Source organism: Polypterus senegalus, chromosome 17 (assembly GCF_016835505.1).
Source record: "Polypterus senegalus isolate Bchr_013 chromosome 17, ASM1683550v1, whole genome shotgun sequence".
Lineage (NCBI taxonomy): Eukaryota > Metazoa > Chordata > Cladistia > Polypteriformes > Polypteridae > Polypterus > Polypterus senegalus.
In genome coordinates, this window is record NC_053170.1 from 19642282 (window position 1) to 19658024 (window position 15743).

The window sequence follows — 15743 nt, forward strand, 5'->3', positions numbered from 1 at the left end:
TGTAGCAATTTTGTAAAGCAAGTAAACTGCCTTATACATAAATCCACAGATTTAATAAAAGGTGCACAAAAAATGTGTTTTCCTGTTTAGTCATGTCCCTCCCACTGCACAATAACCTCTCTTTTCAACTTCCTACATTAGCTACCATGGATTCACTTTGTATGCCCATGAAGTAAGATTATTTATGCCAGCAAGAACAAAGACAGAAAGTCTTGTCTTTGGATTTAGACACAGTTTCAGATCTGTGGTGTAGTGTTCATGGAGTGTCATTTTACATAATGCAGTTCTCGCTCTTAACGCACTGGCTTTTTCCTTTCTCACTCACTGCGCACTTAACTCTGAAAAGCAGTCCTTCAGAATTGTGGCACATTTAGTTTTAAAACACCACTCTAAATGAAAGCACTTGATAATACAACTTCATTCTATATTACTCTAGAACTTCTCTAAATTATGAAATTAACAACTTATTAACATTCCTAAGAATCGGGGAGTAATGTTTCTTCACACAGAGTAGTACATCTGTTAGACTGTGTGTATACTCTCCCTGTCTATTGCTCCAGCACTCCTCTTTAAATCACTCAATATTTACTTGTAGTCTTCCAGCCTTGTGGATAATCTCATTTTGGAAAGCATACTTTATAAGCAAGGCAGCTGTCATATATAAAATGCTTGCCCTCTCCCCAACTTCCCTGTCACTCCAGTGCTCTTCTTGAACTTGTGAAGTAATCTACATTTAACTCAATATTTCCTGAAAGGGATTGTGTGTGGCTGTCCTAAATATACTTAACATAAAAATACATGGGAAGGGAACCTTACCAACATGTTATATAGGCTAAAAGACCCCTAGATCTAGTTGTACGAGAGGCCAAGAACACCTTGCAGCTTGTCACAGTGCTATAAAGATTGCAAACACTTCACTTTAGTTTTTCCTAACCTGCTTCACACTTTAAGATATACAGACTTTTGTCATATGGTTAAGTGTAACCATTTTTTTCTTTTCTAGACCTATTGTCTTGTCAAATATTACACATCTTTTGTTTTTCATTTTGCCTTCAACTGTGAAGAAGATGGCAACATAAGACAAGAGAAATAAAATAGGGTTATGTGAAAAAAGTTACTGAGCAAGTCTATGGGATCATGTGAAAACAGTGCATTCAACAGGTTAGAAAAGAAAGCATAAAAAAGTGTTAAAAAATGTAAAAGTGCTGCTTAAAAATTTTGGACTGCACAATGTGCAGTGTAGAGGGAACAGATATTTCTATTACAAAAAATTGACAAAGTGAGAAAGTTGGTTTATCCATGAGTGAAGCAGGTAAAGGCAATGAAATAGTAATAAGAACTTGTAGCCAAGAGCAAAACATGTGGAACAAGTGACTATAAGCATGCAAGTACCAAATGATTATTCTATTCTATTCCATGTTAAAAGGAAGTGCCACTGTATGTACATACCAAGCTAGCTCTTAGCATATAAGGCTGCTAGAAAAGTACTGAGAACTAGAGTCCCCAACTTCAGCCCTAAGTGGAAAAACTAAATGATCTACAGCTATACACACTTGTGACATTTAGTAGCTTAAGTGTTTTTCACACGCACACACACATGCCAAAAAAAAAAATCACACTCAGAATCATCATGATTTAAAAGAAGGGTACCATAAAGTATTCTGTGCTCACCCTGCCCCCGTACTGTAGCATGGGCGCAGGTAACACGCGCCCGGTAACGTGGGCCATTTCATCCCGAACTTTAAACTGGAATTCCTGAACAAAAGGATCATCATCGTAATTGGCACTCCTGACCTGAAGAAAAGGAGAATAATTTAAAAAAGAAAAAAAAAACCTCAAGGAGGAAAATAAATTAGCAGTTCTACCCATCCAGACGCACAAGGCAGAATACATGCTAATGAAACCACTCTCTAAATATCATTCTCCTATCTCACCAGTCTACTGATTTCTTCCTGCCGGTCAGGAGCTGATCGAGCAGTTGCCTTTATCATGGTAGAGGTCTGATTATCTGTAAGTTTCTTGATACACCTCTGTCCAGCTACAATATTACACACCTGCAGGATAAAAAATCTATTAGATATACTGTATTTCTTCTTTAGGACTATAACAGATTCTTTATTAAGAGTGCCTTACCTCCAAGGGAAGGTATGTGTGTTTCTGTTCCTGCCCCACCTGTAGGCAAGGCAGGTGTGGGTATTTCAGTTGTAGGCTGTATTTCTCCCGGAAATACTGGGCCACAGTGCGTTCTACTGTCTGTCCACTCTCTAGCTGCAGAGGAAACCTGGAAAGGAATTTCAGCTAATGAGTTTAAAGTTTGTCTACTGCATTAAATGGCAAGAATAGAATGAGAAAAAATATTTTAAATATAAACATCCAGAATAAATACTACTCACGTTTGGTGACTGGCAGGCCTTCGGGTAACATTGCACACTCGATATTTCCTCCTCATGGTTCCACAATGCGTCACCTCAACCTTCAGACCTGATGAGAAATAGATTATAAACATAAATAGAAGCCTAAATATTAGAATATTTAAATATTAACAATTATTAAATAATTATTCACAGAATGGTGCATCCTACTTTCTTCTCTATTCTCTGTTGCACAGCACATTTAAGCAAAACCCTGCTGCTGCAACCATATAGACACATACCTTTTATCTCTTTGGTGAATTTGACGCGGTGAGAATCAGTGAGAGGCCTTGGCTGCTCATCGATGTTATGAATATCCAGCACTTCACACATGAACTGGATCACAGGCTGTGCTTTGTAGAATGCAGTTGCAGATACTAGAAAAAGCAAGAGTCCAAAATGCAGAATAAATTATTCAAATAAGAATCATAAAACATGATCATGGAACTTGTGGCCTTAGGTATCTTATGTAGGATACAGTTAACTTAAGTGTAAAACTTCAAATAATTATTTGTAACCTATTAAACCCACGAAAGACTTAGCACCATCATGTATGTTCATGCAGTTGTTAATATAAGCGGCTGATGAGTAGCCTTGTGGCCGGAGGAAACCACAACTGAAAAACTGCTGTTGAATCTGATGGTACAACTACTAATGACATTGTACCTTTATACATTGTTTAAGGGACTGTCTATAAAAGCAAAATATTAAAAGAATTGCATAAACAGCAAAAAGGACATTTAGAGCAAATTCCTTTACTGAATACACTGGAACAAAGTATTTACATTTATATAGACTTATATAGCTAAAGCCTTTACCAAAGGCAACATATAAAATATGACATACAATTGGTTACATTTATTTTGTTTTGTACAGTTAGAGCACTTGCAGGTGAAATGACTTGCTCATAGTCATTGAGTGTCAGTAGTGGGGTTTGATTCCACAACCTCAGGCTTTGAATCTCAAGGTGATAACCACTATGCCACACTGCCTGCCTACTGTCTATATCTATTTTAACAATAGTAGTAGTAGTGTATTTTATTAATTTAGTTTTGGAAGATGGATATTTTAAATATAGAAGCACCTCTTAGCTTACTGGAACCCCACAAACGACACATCACCCTGCATGGAATATTTGTAAGATTTGTGGTGGGCTAACCTTTTCTTTCAGTGTGGGTGATAGTTTAGCATCTAGGATTAGAGTTCTGCTGTTAAGTATGGCCATAATAAACCAGGACTTGCCCCTTTTTTAAAGGAAGTGGTATTAGCATGCCAGAAGGAAGAAAGGGATAAATTTTATTAACTTGCATGTTTTATTTTAAATGTAAAAGGATAAATGTAACTTTAATTTGCTAAAAAACTACACCCTGATGCTGCTCTACCATTTGCAACAACCTCATTATTTTGTTTTAAATGTGTTTTCTTGACAAAGGACTCCTAACTTAGTTCATCAATGCCTACAAACATTTCTCAAGTTAGGAGAATGGTTGTGAAATGAGTGGATGTATTATACATTTGACTTGCTGAATTTATTAAACACACAAATGTCAGAAAGCACTCTGCAGTGTTAGAAGAGAAGTGTCCTTATACTTACACAGAAAAACTAAAATAACTAGGAAATAATTTATCTGTAGGACCTATACATTTATAATCATTCACTGGATAGTATGATGGATAATCTATCAGAATCACCATTTAAATTCCACAATTCACACATGCTGTTTTATTATAGTTCCTCCCACTAGTGCCACTGATGCAGCCATCCATGCAGAATTATTTTTTACCATGTGAACTAACAATTAGTAATGGCCACCAATAATGCCCATACTAGGGCCTACCATTGGCCAATATACACAATAAAGCTCTTCACATGAAACCAGCATCATTTTATACATTATTGCTTTTTATTGTAGAATGCTAGTTTGTGGATATTTGTTAGAAGAAGTTAAGCAGCAAGTGGATATCAGGTATCCATAGGTTTAGTTTCTACAAATTCAAACCAGATGCAGCTTTTACTTTTCTATAGTAAATTCTGACTATAAGTACACGTAATATATCATTGACTTTCTATGCAATGTTATAAGTATCCCTTTGCTAGGAAAACTGCATAATTAAAAATTAAATTAAACTGAAAGATTTTGAATTGTAGAGGTTACAGGCCATGTATGTTGTACTTGCTTTAAGGTTAAATGGACTCATGGTAATGATACCATTTCCCAGTCATAATGTAAACCAAGATCTTTAAATGTCTCTTATTTTTGTGCTGCTAAAATTAATGCAATGTATGGTTTTTATTTTTGTGATGAAATTTTATAATGTAGTAAGAAAGCCAAAGGTTTAAATCTGCAATATCTGTTTTTAACCACTATACAGATATGACACATGACATTACCTAACAAAAAAAGATTTAGACCTTCTGTCATGACATTTAAGTTATATGTACATATCACAATTAGCATGTAGTTATTTTTTTCAGAAACTCTAACTTTCACCCAGAGTAACAACTAATCCCCCTGTCTATGAAAGTGCACTGTTACATAAACATTAATGTGCCTTTCACCCACCACTTTTTAAGTTTAGGTCAAATGCATACTTTTACACCTTTCACCCTGAAGATAATAAGAGCAAGCAGGACTACTGCATTGGGAATAGAGAGTGAATGACACAGTTATATGTGAGTAAATGGCTCCTGAGGTAGCTTGAGATCATCCACACTTACCGTCAATATTCAACATCATCTTCCACATCGCAGGCCTCACTGACTGGTGAAAGCCAAACCACACTTCCCGGCCCCCGCCAAGAGGATGGTCATAGCCCTCTGGAGCAGAGAAGAAGGAGCGCCCTACTGGTGTGTACCTAGTGAAACCAACAGCCATATGAGTGCCATGCATCACTGAAATTAGTCCACTGCTTTTCTTTCCACAATTTCATTCAGTTACTTACTTCATTGAAGGGAGATGTCGGAGCACCACATCCACTGCATGTACTGGATTAGTGCTTATTGGTTTATCAAGTTCCAGGGGCTCTGGCATACTCCGGCCTGTCAGCACTTCATGAAGCAGATGCCAGCTAACCCGTGACACAAACTTGATGGTAACCTTAAAAGGACGGTCTTTTCCTCCCTCACCAGGAAGTGTGACATCCAGATCCACCTGCAACAGATATCAAGCAAGTATTATGGAGTACAAACATCAATGAAAAAAAGACCTAAAAAAAATCTTAATCTTCATTTTGCTTACTCCTGCAGCTGCCACAGGAAGAGGGTTTGCAGTGTATAGGCTCCTCTTCCCATCATACACTGGTTTTCTGTCACCAAAAATGGTTACTTTAAAGTGCTGGACCATAGAATCAACCACTTCTCTGCAGCAAAGAGAAAGAGAGGATTATTTGGTAACAAAAACTAAATGAGCTTCAGCTTCAAACAATCTATTTTAACAATTAACAAACAAAAGGAACCACAAATGACAAATGTCAGGATTTCTTGGTGAAAATGATTAACATAAAGGAAACTTTCACAAAAGTTTGAGGGGTGTATGAAATGCCACAGCCATTAACACAATATGCTTGCAGAACTTGCTAGAGCAAACCTTGGCAATTTGGTACTAAGAAGCAGGGCAAAAATAAATTAAAAACGGACATCTGTTCTAAGCAATAATCTACCATATTCAGCTAATGCATACATTGGAGACACAATACTGTTTTTATATAGATCTGATTTTTTGTGGAGCAGATTCCAACACTGCAGGAAGAACCCATAGCAATGGCAGTGCCAAGTACAAGCCAAAAAGTAGACCAACTCCAGAAAAACAGATTCTTGTAGCACTTTGAGCTACTTTTTGTATGAAAATTGCTATATAAATAAATGTTGTTGCTGTAGCTATACCTGTTCACACGTCGAGGACATTTCTCAGGCTTGATGTCAACCTCATAAAGGTAGACATCAATCTTTGGGATCTCCACCTGGAAGCAGTTGGCCAGCAGCTTGATGGGTTTCCCCATGGTGCCATAGCCTGGACGTCTCGGCACGGAGAAGAGGGGCTGGGCCCCGACGGCTCCTGATAGAGAAATTGGAAAAATAAATGACAAATTCTCAAGATATGTTAGACAACTTAGAGTGATAAAGTGAAAGAAATTAATTTGGGCCCACAGTCCAAAGACATGCAGGTTAGGTGCATTGGTGATTCTAAATTGTCCCTAGTGTGTGCTTGGTGTGTGGGTGTGGGTGTGTGCACCCTATGGTGGGCTGGCGCCCTGGCCCGGGTTTGTTTCCTGCCTTGCGCCCTGTGATGGCTAGGATTGGCTCCAGCAGACCCCCTGTGACCCTGTAGTTAGGATATAGTGGGTTGGGTAATGGATGGATGGATATTTCACATGCCCAGACAGGTTAGAATGTCCAATTGAGTGTGGGACATAAGGGTATAGACATTGAACAAACGCAGCAGCATGAACAATTCTACTAGATGAAGGACAGAGGTTCCCTTCTCAAACAGATATGTACTCCGATTAAAAGAAACATGGCAGTCATAGTGTGTAAGACATGACCTGTCAAAGCCTGATTATGTTACAGTTAAAGTGTCAAAAACCACTTGTGTGATTCAGTCCATATTTGATAAACAAAATTATCTACAGCACAATCAGAGACATTAAACTCTTTTGTCTCATGACTATGTCAATACTATGTGACCAATATGGTAGCTAAATCACTTTCTTATTAATCATTAGTACAGTTTTTGTGGTGTGTGTCACTGTCAATCTGGAGTTTACATGTTCTCCCCAAAGCGGTTTGCAGGGTTGGTTCCAATTTTGCACCAGATGCTGCCAGGATAAGGTCTAGGTTCTTTTCATCCTAAAACTGGATTAAATGGGCTTAATAGATAAAAATTTGAAGAGCAGAAATATAGATTAGTTTTACACCACTTTTGAAGTATTTAGATGAATGCTTTTATTGGAGTAACAATCCTGTACTGAATGTTAGGTCACCTTTGAACGTGATTTAAATGCATGTAGTAATAAATGACAGTATTCAGCCTTAGGGGCAAGATAAGACTTCCAAGATGCTAGATGCATTACTGTAGGATGAGGTTTCACACTTAATGTGAAGCTCATAGAAGTCACAGTTCAGCAACATACTGTACTTCATAAAGGAGTGGCTAAGTCAATACAATGCACCATGTCTGATTTGACCTCCATCAAATAACTATTTCCAGAGCCATCAATGTCTAATTTGCTAACTAACATCAGAAGAATGTGTCATGTGTTGGCACCATAAAGACATGAAGTTTTACTTACAAAAATTAGTTTTTAATAAATTCTGCAGCTCACTGAATCTAACCAACATAAAAAATATCTACATATTTAAAAAGGAAGAATGAGGCAGATATTCTTTCATTATTAACAAAAATGTCACTTCTATAATTAGTCAAAAGCAGACAAAGATCAGGAGCAAGTTTGAAGTTACAAAAAATGGAAAGATCTTGCAGGGAGTATATGGAACAATCATTTTATTTTAGTCTTGCCTGAGGATGCAGCAGATACTATAGAGTATATAGTGTGAAACTAGTCATATCAGCACATGCTGCTGTCTTTGAAAAAAAGGCTGCAATGCTGGATGGAAAAAGGATAAGCACTGCTGTGTTTCCAAACAAGATCCTAATTTGCCCAGTTCTCAGTTAACCTGCAGAAAGTAATTTATTTAAATAAATACTCCACCCACAAATGATATTTTTATATGACATGCATGTACAAACTTTGTACTTTATAGTGATGGCAAAGAAAAAAAATAATAAAAATGAAGAGCTTAAAAAAAGAAAAAAAACTTCATGATATAAAACAAGCAAATAGTCTCCAATGCTGTACAATGCCAAATTTTCTTGGGGAAAAAAAATCTATTACTCATGTTGCATAATACATATGTCAGTATTTGCTCAAATCATGCAAAATGCATGCTTTTTTGCTAAAATATTCTTACCAACAGTCATGCACCGACTTAATGCTCGTACAAGTCATTGCAGCTGAGGCTCTGTGAGTCTGGAGTATGCTTACCTTGTAACTTAACAGTGTGGTTCACCCAGAAATATGTTTCACAAACACACCTTTTGACATTAATGTGGGATACCTAGCATATCTGAGTGCACAGCTATTGTGCAAATACATATTTATAAACTGTGAACCAGGCAGCCTTCAAGGCAAATTATGTGCTGCTGTATAACCACAAGACTGCGCAGGCGATTCCATATGTAAAACCAGTCATTTTTGTTATAGTACTGTGTATGCAGAATGTGCTTTGGTTTTGTTGTTGGTCTGTCTTCCACCATCAAGCTGCCAAACTACATATTATCAGACACACAACAATTTGGGATCATTAGTATGGGATAAAACAAAGGTGGTCAAGCACAATTCTAACCTGTACCTGAGTAGAGCAATGCACAATTAAAAAATAAAACTACATCTTCGGTTTTTACATTCTAAAAGAAACGATCAGGATAGAAGCCTTTGACTGCAAAATTAAATTAAAAGGTATATTCCTGGATGCTATTCCACAATATACAGAACCAGTAGCTAAAGGGAACCCACTGCTGGGATGCTGCAGTGACTGTAGTTGTATTTTTTGGGTTTAAACCAATCCTTCATTTACATTCTGCAGTATAAATGTAAATCAAACCTTTGCTTAATTGGGTCCTTTCTTTGGTGAGATTTTTGTTTTGTTTTGGTCTTACAATTATTGTTTAAGCATCTTAATGAAACCAATAATCTGTTTTAGTGTCTTTAATTTGAATCAGTTTGCACAAAATGGGGAATGTCTGTTGGTAGTAACCTAACTTTTAGTAAATATGTGATCTAGAAAAAGCATACAAATACAGTATAACAATGATAGTAAATAACAATAATAATAAGCATAGTAAAATCAAAAATACAAATATGTAGGGGTATTTTTATATTGTATTCACCTCAGGCTTTTTGAAATTCTGGAAAACAGTAGAATTAGGCAAGAACGTAGATTGTAAGCTGAAAGCAATTGCATTTTCTACCACAAATGCCTATAAACCTCTCAGAAGCAGTCCATATCTAGATCTTCTCTGTTTATTATCTGTTTTATAATGAAGGGTGGCACACTCACCAAAATTGTGACTACATAGGTTTCCCTTCTACATCCATCAGATATGCAAGATTAGGTTGTTTGATAACTCTAAATTGATGTGATTATGATTATAGCTGTTGGTGTGTATGGGGAGAGAGCCCTTGTCTTCGTTTCCAAGGATACTAGTGAGATGGGCTCTGGCTCCAAGACACCCTGGATTGCAACAAAGGAGTTCGTTAAATGTATGACTGGGTTGTATGTTTGTGTTTTTGAAAAGGGCAAATTGTAACAATTTTAAAATATTACTGTTTCTTTCTCCATATACATTTTCACTATTGTTGATCTACCTGAAGGCAGGTTCAAGACCTTCCTGTCCTTTCTGCCCATATTTTCTAATACTGTGAGCCCCTTCCTTTTGCATTACTGTTAAAAATATGGTTAATGGTTATACTGATGGTCTTGTTCCAACTCACCTGCCCTTCAGTATTTCTCTTTTACCAGCTTTCTTGTTTTCAATTGTGTCTGAAAGAATTATTGTTTACATTGAATCGTTTTCCAATTGATAAGAATGTATCTTGTAATTATGAAATCTATGTATGGATGCTATATATACTCAGCAAAAAAAGAAACGTCCCTTTTTCAGGACTGTGTATTTCAACAATAATGTTTTAAAAATCCAAATAACTTTACAGATCTTCATTGTAAAGGGTTTAAACAATGTTTTCCATGCATGTTCAATTAACCATAATCAATTAATTAACCTGCACCTGTGGAATGGTTGTTAAGACCTTAACAGCTTACAGAAAGTAGGCATTTAAGGTCACAGCTCTAAAAACGCAGGACACTAAAGAGACTTGTCTACCGACTGTGAAAAACACCCAAAGAAAGATGCCCATGGTCCCTGCTCAACTGCGAGAACGTGCATTAGGCATGCTGCAGGGAGGCATGAGGATTGCTAATGTTGCTAGGGCAATAAATTGCCATGTCCGCACTGTGAGACCCCTAAGACAGCGCTACAGGGAGACAGGAAGGACAGCTGATCATCCTCGCAGTGCAAGACCACGTGTAACAACACCTGCACAGGATCGGTACATCCGAATATCACACCTGCGTGACAGGTACAGGATGGCCACAACAACTGCCCGAGTCACACCAGGAACACACAATCCCTCCATCAGTGCTCAGACTGTCCGTAATAGGCTGAGAGAGGCTGGACTGAGGGCTTGTAGGCCTGTTGTAAGGCAGGTCCTTACCAGACATCACCAGCAACAACGCCGCCTATGGGCACAAACCCACCTTCGCTGGACTAGACAGGAGTGGCAAAAAGTGCTCTTCACTGATGAGTCACGGTTTTGTCTCACCAGGGGTGATGGACGGATTTGTGTTTATCGTCGAAGGAATTGAGCACGTCTGGGACCTGTTGAATCGCACGGTGAGGGCTAGGGCCATTCCCCCCAGAAATGTCCAGGAACTTGCAGGTGCCTTGGTGGAAGTGTGGGGTAACATCTCACAGCAAGAACTGACAAATCTGGTCCAGTCCATGAGGAGGAGATGCACTGCAGTACTTCAAGCAGCTGGTGGCCACACCAGATACTGACTGGTAATTTTGATTTTGAGCCTCCCTTCATTCAGGGACACATTGTGAAACATTTTTAGTTTATGTCTTATTGTGTTGACTCTTTTAGTGTTCATACAAATATTTACACATTAAGTTCACTGAAAGTAAAAACAGTTGAAAGTCAGAGGACGTTTCTTTTTTTGCTGAGTATATATTAAGATTGCCAAACTGACCGATTTTTTCAGTTTATGAAAAGCTTTCCATTTTTTTTATACCATTTGAAAAACTAGGTGACATAGCAGCACAGTGGCTAGTGCCGCTACCTCACCAGTTCAGGGTGCAGATTGTGTGTCCAGTTATTGACTGTGTGCAGTTGCCACACTCTCCCTGCATCTGTTGAATTATCTTCCCACATAATCAAAGATATGCAGGTTAGGTTGATTTGTTACTATACATTGGTCACGTGCATCAATGGGCCTTACAAAGGAATAGCACAATCTCACTCTGATTCTGGAATAGGAAACAGCCTTCTGTTACTCTGAGTGGGTCTGATTATGTTATCTCTGAGATGTGTCTTTTCTTAAGGTTTTGCCACTTGTTTAACTTCGTTCTATCCTATGTGAAAAATTTTAACACTGCTCACTTATGTCTTCCATTCCTGCTCTGCATTTCTGTCTGCAAACCACTTAATGCTATACGCCACATAACCTTTTTAAATAGCCTTATTGCCAATACATTTAGTTAATTGCCATCTCCTGTTATGACACTCATCTTCAACTTTGGTGATGCAGGTGTTAATAACACCCTTCTTTCCCTGAAATGATTAAACTTAAGTCACATAACAGCTTCCACTACCCCGCTTTTGCTTTATTCGTTTTAAAGCTTTGTACATTTCTTGCTCACATTCTACGAACCTCCTTAGAAATATTTGTAACATTCTTATTCATGTCAATTTTCATGTGAGATATCCATCCTGCTTTTTTCGGTTCCTGCTTTTTCTAATAAATCATCTTGATAAAAATTGGAAAAAAGCATGATTACTTATTTTAGTCACTCTGTCTCTTAAGCTTTGTGTTGCATTTTTAATTTCCTTCTTGCATAAAATATTAAAAGTTTAAAATCCATCCTTGCTCACATATGGGTTTCACTGTGACATTGATGGCCACAGTAGTTTGATATCTACCCCTTGTGCAAAAATATAATTGAATTAATTTAAGCTGCACATGCGCCATACCAAACCACACAAAAAAAAAAAAAACACACACACAATACCATTCAATACCAAACCTTCCATAATTTATAAACACCCCACTTTTTATATCAGGTGTTAGTATGGTCTTTTTCATGGATTGTTTAAATTATCTATTTTTTCTAAATTGACATGTGACTTCCAATTAAGGATGTCTTATCTAAATAGCAAAGTACTTCTTCCTTTTGTCATGCTGCACTCCAGAGATCTACTTCATTCAGGTCTTAAAGACTAATCATAAAAAAAACACCTGCGAGTATGAAAGAAAACAGGACAGCTAATGGTGATAGGACATACTTGCACTGGGAAGATGTGGGGGCTGGGTGGTCTTGTAGCTTCTGAACCCCTGCAGATTTTGTTTTTTGCTTCAGCCCTCTAGAATTTTTTTTTTGTTAGTTTTTTCTGTCCTCCTGACCATCAGACCTTACTTTATTCTCTAATACTTAGTATTGCCTAATTTTATTTTTATATTTTTTTTTCTTCATCTTGTAAAGCACTTAGAGCTACATCATTTGTATGAAAATGTACTATATATAAATAAATGTTGCTGTTGTTATTCTCCCCTCAACCTTTTAAACTTGACAAGTAAGAGCAATTTGTTATAACTGAAATGGCAATTACATATAAAATGTTTATTACATTTTAGGTAATTTGAAAAATCAAAGTCCTTCCACCTATTAAGCTATTCTATAGGTGACATTTAGGCATACACCTATGCATACCAGCCCCATAAAGGGACAGCAGGTAACCTAATGTAGATATCTATTATTAAACCTCAACATTGATGAATATGATACAGACTGTATTTTAGTTCCCTTTAAGAAGGCCAATTCTGTGTATTTACACTGAAGAATTTACTTAGATTTCATGAGTTTATATCAACGATCTGTTGTCGCTTCTCAGGGAACTGGCCGACAGGTCAGAAATACCTCAGCCAAGCTTCATTCCGTTATGCCCGCTGTGCTGTAAGCTTTTAACCAATCAACATACATGCAAAGGTTTTGCCAACATAAAAAAGCAATTTACAGCAATGGCCGGTTTTCCTAACATAATGAGAGCACTTTACTGAACTCGATTTAGAATAAGAGCACCTTGCAAGAATGAAACTGCTATTGTTAACTGGAAGCAGTTACATTCTATTAACCCGCAGGTCATCTGTGATTCCAAGAGGAGACTGAAAAACATGTTGGCTTGGTGAAATGATTCATTTCTTTTTGAGGCAAAGTTACTTTGGCAGATGTGATGGTACTGTGCATTATGGCTGGCATGTTGGTAAGGTGAACGATCAGTTTTTCATATGGACTATACTATTTATTGTAACAGTACCCGCTGACACACTGGTGCCTTATGCATTTCCCTGACCCCCAGAAAACAGAGGAGAGGTGCTACATTGCAGTGTATTGTATTGAACAATCAGTTGTTGAGCGCAGCAGAGGACAAGATTCATCAGGAGGGAGGCTGCTCTACTAACCAGTGAAGTTCTGAAGGAATATAATTGCATATTTACAAGACTGAATAGTATATTCCATATATGGTTGTTTCACAATGGCAACCACTCAAGGTGTGAGTAACATTCACGTATTTGTATCTACAACATGACTGATAAATTGAGTAGAAAAGTGCATACACCAATTTAATTTTTTTTGGGTGTACACATATTTACATGCTCAAATCCACTCAAAGTTGTATAAATGAGGCCTGTGGACTTGAACTCTAATTTCTATAACTTTGTAAACCATTGCATTTCCATGCTACCTGAAAATTACCACTGTGTGTAAGGTAGATCTGTGTTGTAGACACTTAACACCCACACCAAGGTTAACATGGCAGCTACTTTGTGTAAATTTTGACTAAACAGTTAAATTATTTTTTTCATTCAAAATTTGAATAATGAATGTTACTAGTAAAATGTAACCAGGCAATAGCGATAAAAATCTTACAAAAAAAAAAATGACTGAGGTTATAAAGGATACCTGCAGATTGAACACGAAAACATTATTTAATTAAGTTTCATAAGCTTTCCAACACTCCAAAGACCAATTTCACTTGATGCTGCTCTTCCAAGTGTTGTTTGGACAATTTCTTCCAATTGCCTTGGAAAAAGAGACACTACCCAGTTACTGATCTTAGGTAATAATAACAATAAAAAGGAGCACCGAGTTCAAAATGGATATTATTTAAAAGCAAAACGAAATTTCTGTATTTTGGGATCATTCCATTTTTCAAACCAAAAAATAAAAGACGGACATAAGATTTAGAAGAGGCCATTTGCCAGCATTGCTTCAAATGTTAGTCTGTAAATTCTTAAATATGACACACATAACCCTTTGAACTTGGCAGGCCGGTTTTTGAGACAACCACGTGGTGGTTAAATACCCAAAAGGCTGGTATGATGTATGATCATTATAACCTTGTTGGCCTAAATAATGGCCCATGTATAGCTGTTACCCTGCTCTACACTAACCTCTAAATCTTGCAGTCTACAACCCGAAAGACCGCTACACCTATTTACCGTCATAACCTGGCTGGCCATCATACCAGCCTTTGCTATATTAGACTACACATATAATATACCGCTGTCTCGTTACACTGTTAGGCTACTTATACAAGTTAAGCTGCTGGATTTTTTTTACTGCAGGTCAGTTTTAATTTTACTCGTAGGTTTCCAGAGGGAAACAAAATATTTCAGTTGTACTTTAGACATGGGAACAAATTAAAACAACAGACAATCATGTATTTTGCACACAGAACTACAAGCAGGTGAAGAGAACGTGTGCCCTTTTGCTCCATGAGAGGTTTCTGGCCTCCCTTAGCACTTTTTCGGACTTGTGGGGAAACAAAAAAAAAATTGGTTATGGGGTCATAAGTACAGTATATGCTACAACCACAAGACATTTGTAGGCAGACTTACCACTTTTTCTTCAATATTCCATAGTGGGGATGGACATCACTTTGATTCTTTGTCAAAATTCCCTTCCAAAAGGATCCGAGTCTGTCCTGTCATCCTGGCTTAAGTTTACTGAACCGTGTGATCTCTTGGTCAATAAAACTCAACATAGTTTTCCATAAGAAAGGGGGGTACTGAACCCTATCATAGTTCCACATAATATCTTATCCTTTCTGAGTTTCCAGATGAATATCATCCAACTATAAATATGACTTTGCTGTGACCTCAGCCACAAAAATGGATCAATATGTACTTGATGAATCTGGAACTTCGACCTCAGAGGGGTTTCAGGGCCCTTTTAGTTATTGTTTATCTCCCAGTCAAGGTAAGCATCTTCTCCCAACAGTCTATATGAGGCAAAATCCATCTTTCAGAAACCTCCTCAGATATTCCAAATTTAATTCTCCATTGCCACAGCCGTTTCTGCAGTCATTACATGTCAGATAAATGTGGAGACCTTTCTTCTCACATGATACTGACAACAGATTCCCCATCATTAA

General features: G+C 37.4%; 1 protein-coding gene across 5 annotated transcripts in view; it reads right to left on the reverse strand.

The window, feature by feature from the left end:
- Positions 1-15743, reverse strand: part of LOC120517379 (protein argonaute-3) — a 37827-nt gene that overhangs the window by 10611 nt on the left and 11473 nt on the right. For 3 of the 5 annotated variants that reach the window (XM_039739660.1, XM_039739662.1, XM_039739657.1), the window contains exons 2-10: positions 6295-6466; positions 5651-5771; positions 5355-5563; positions 5131-5267; positions 2654-2788; positions 2394-2481; positions 2134-2281; positions 1935-2054; positions 1651-1794 (exon numbers count right to left, since the gene is read on the reverse strand). In XM_039739660.1, the coding sequence (XP_039595594.1) occupies positions 1651-1794; positions 1935-2054; positions 2134-2281; positions 2394-2481; positions 2654-2788; positions 5131-5267; positions 5355-5563; positions 5651-5771; positions 6295-6466 (1274 nt within the window). Of the gene's footprint in view, positions 1-1650; positions 1795-1934; positions 2055-2133; positions 2282-2393; positions 2482-2653; positions 2789-5130; positions 5268-5354; positions 5564-5650; positions 5772-6294; positions 6467-15207; positions 15512-15743 lie in introns of those variants that run through there. The other 2 variants (XM_039739661.1, XM_039739658.1) reach the window with 2 other exon arrangements.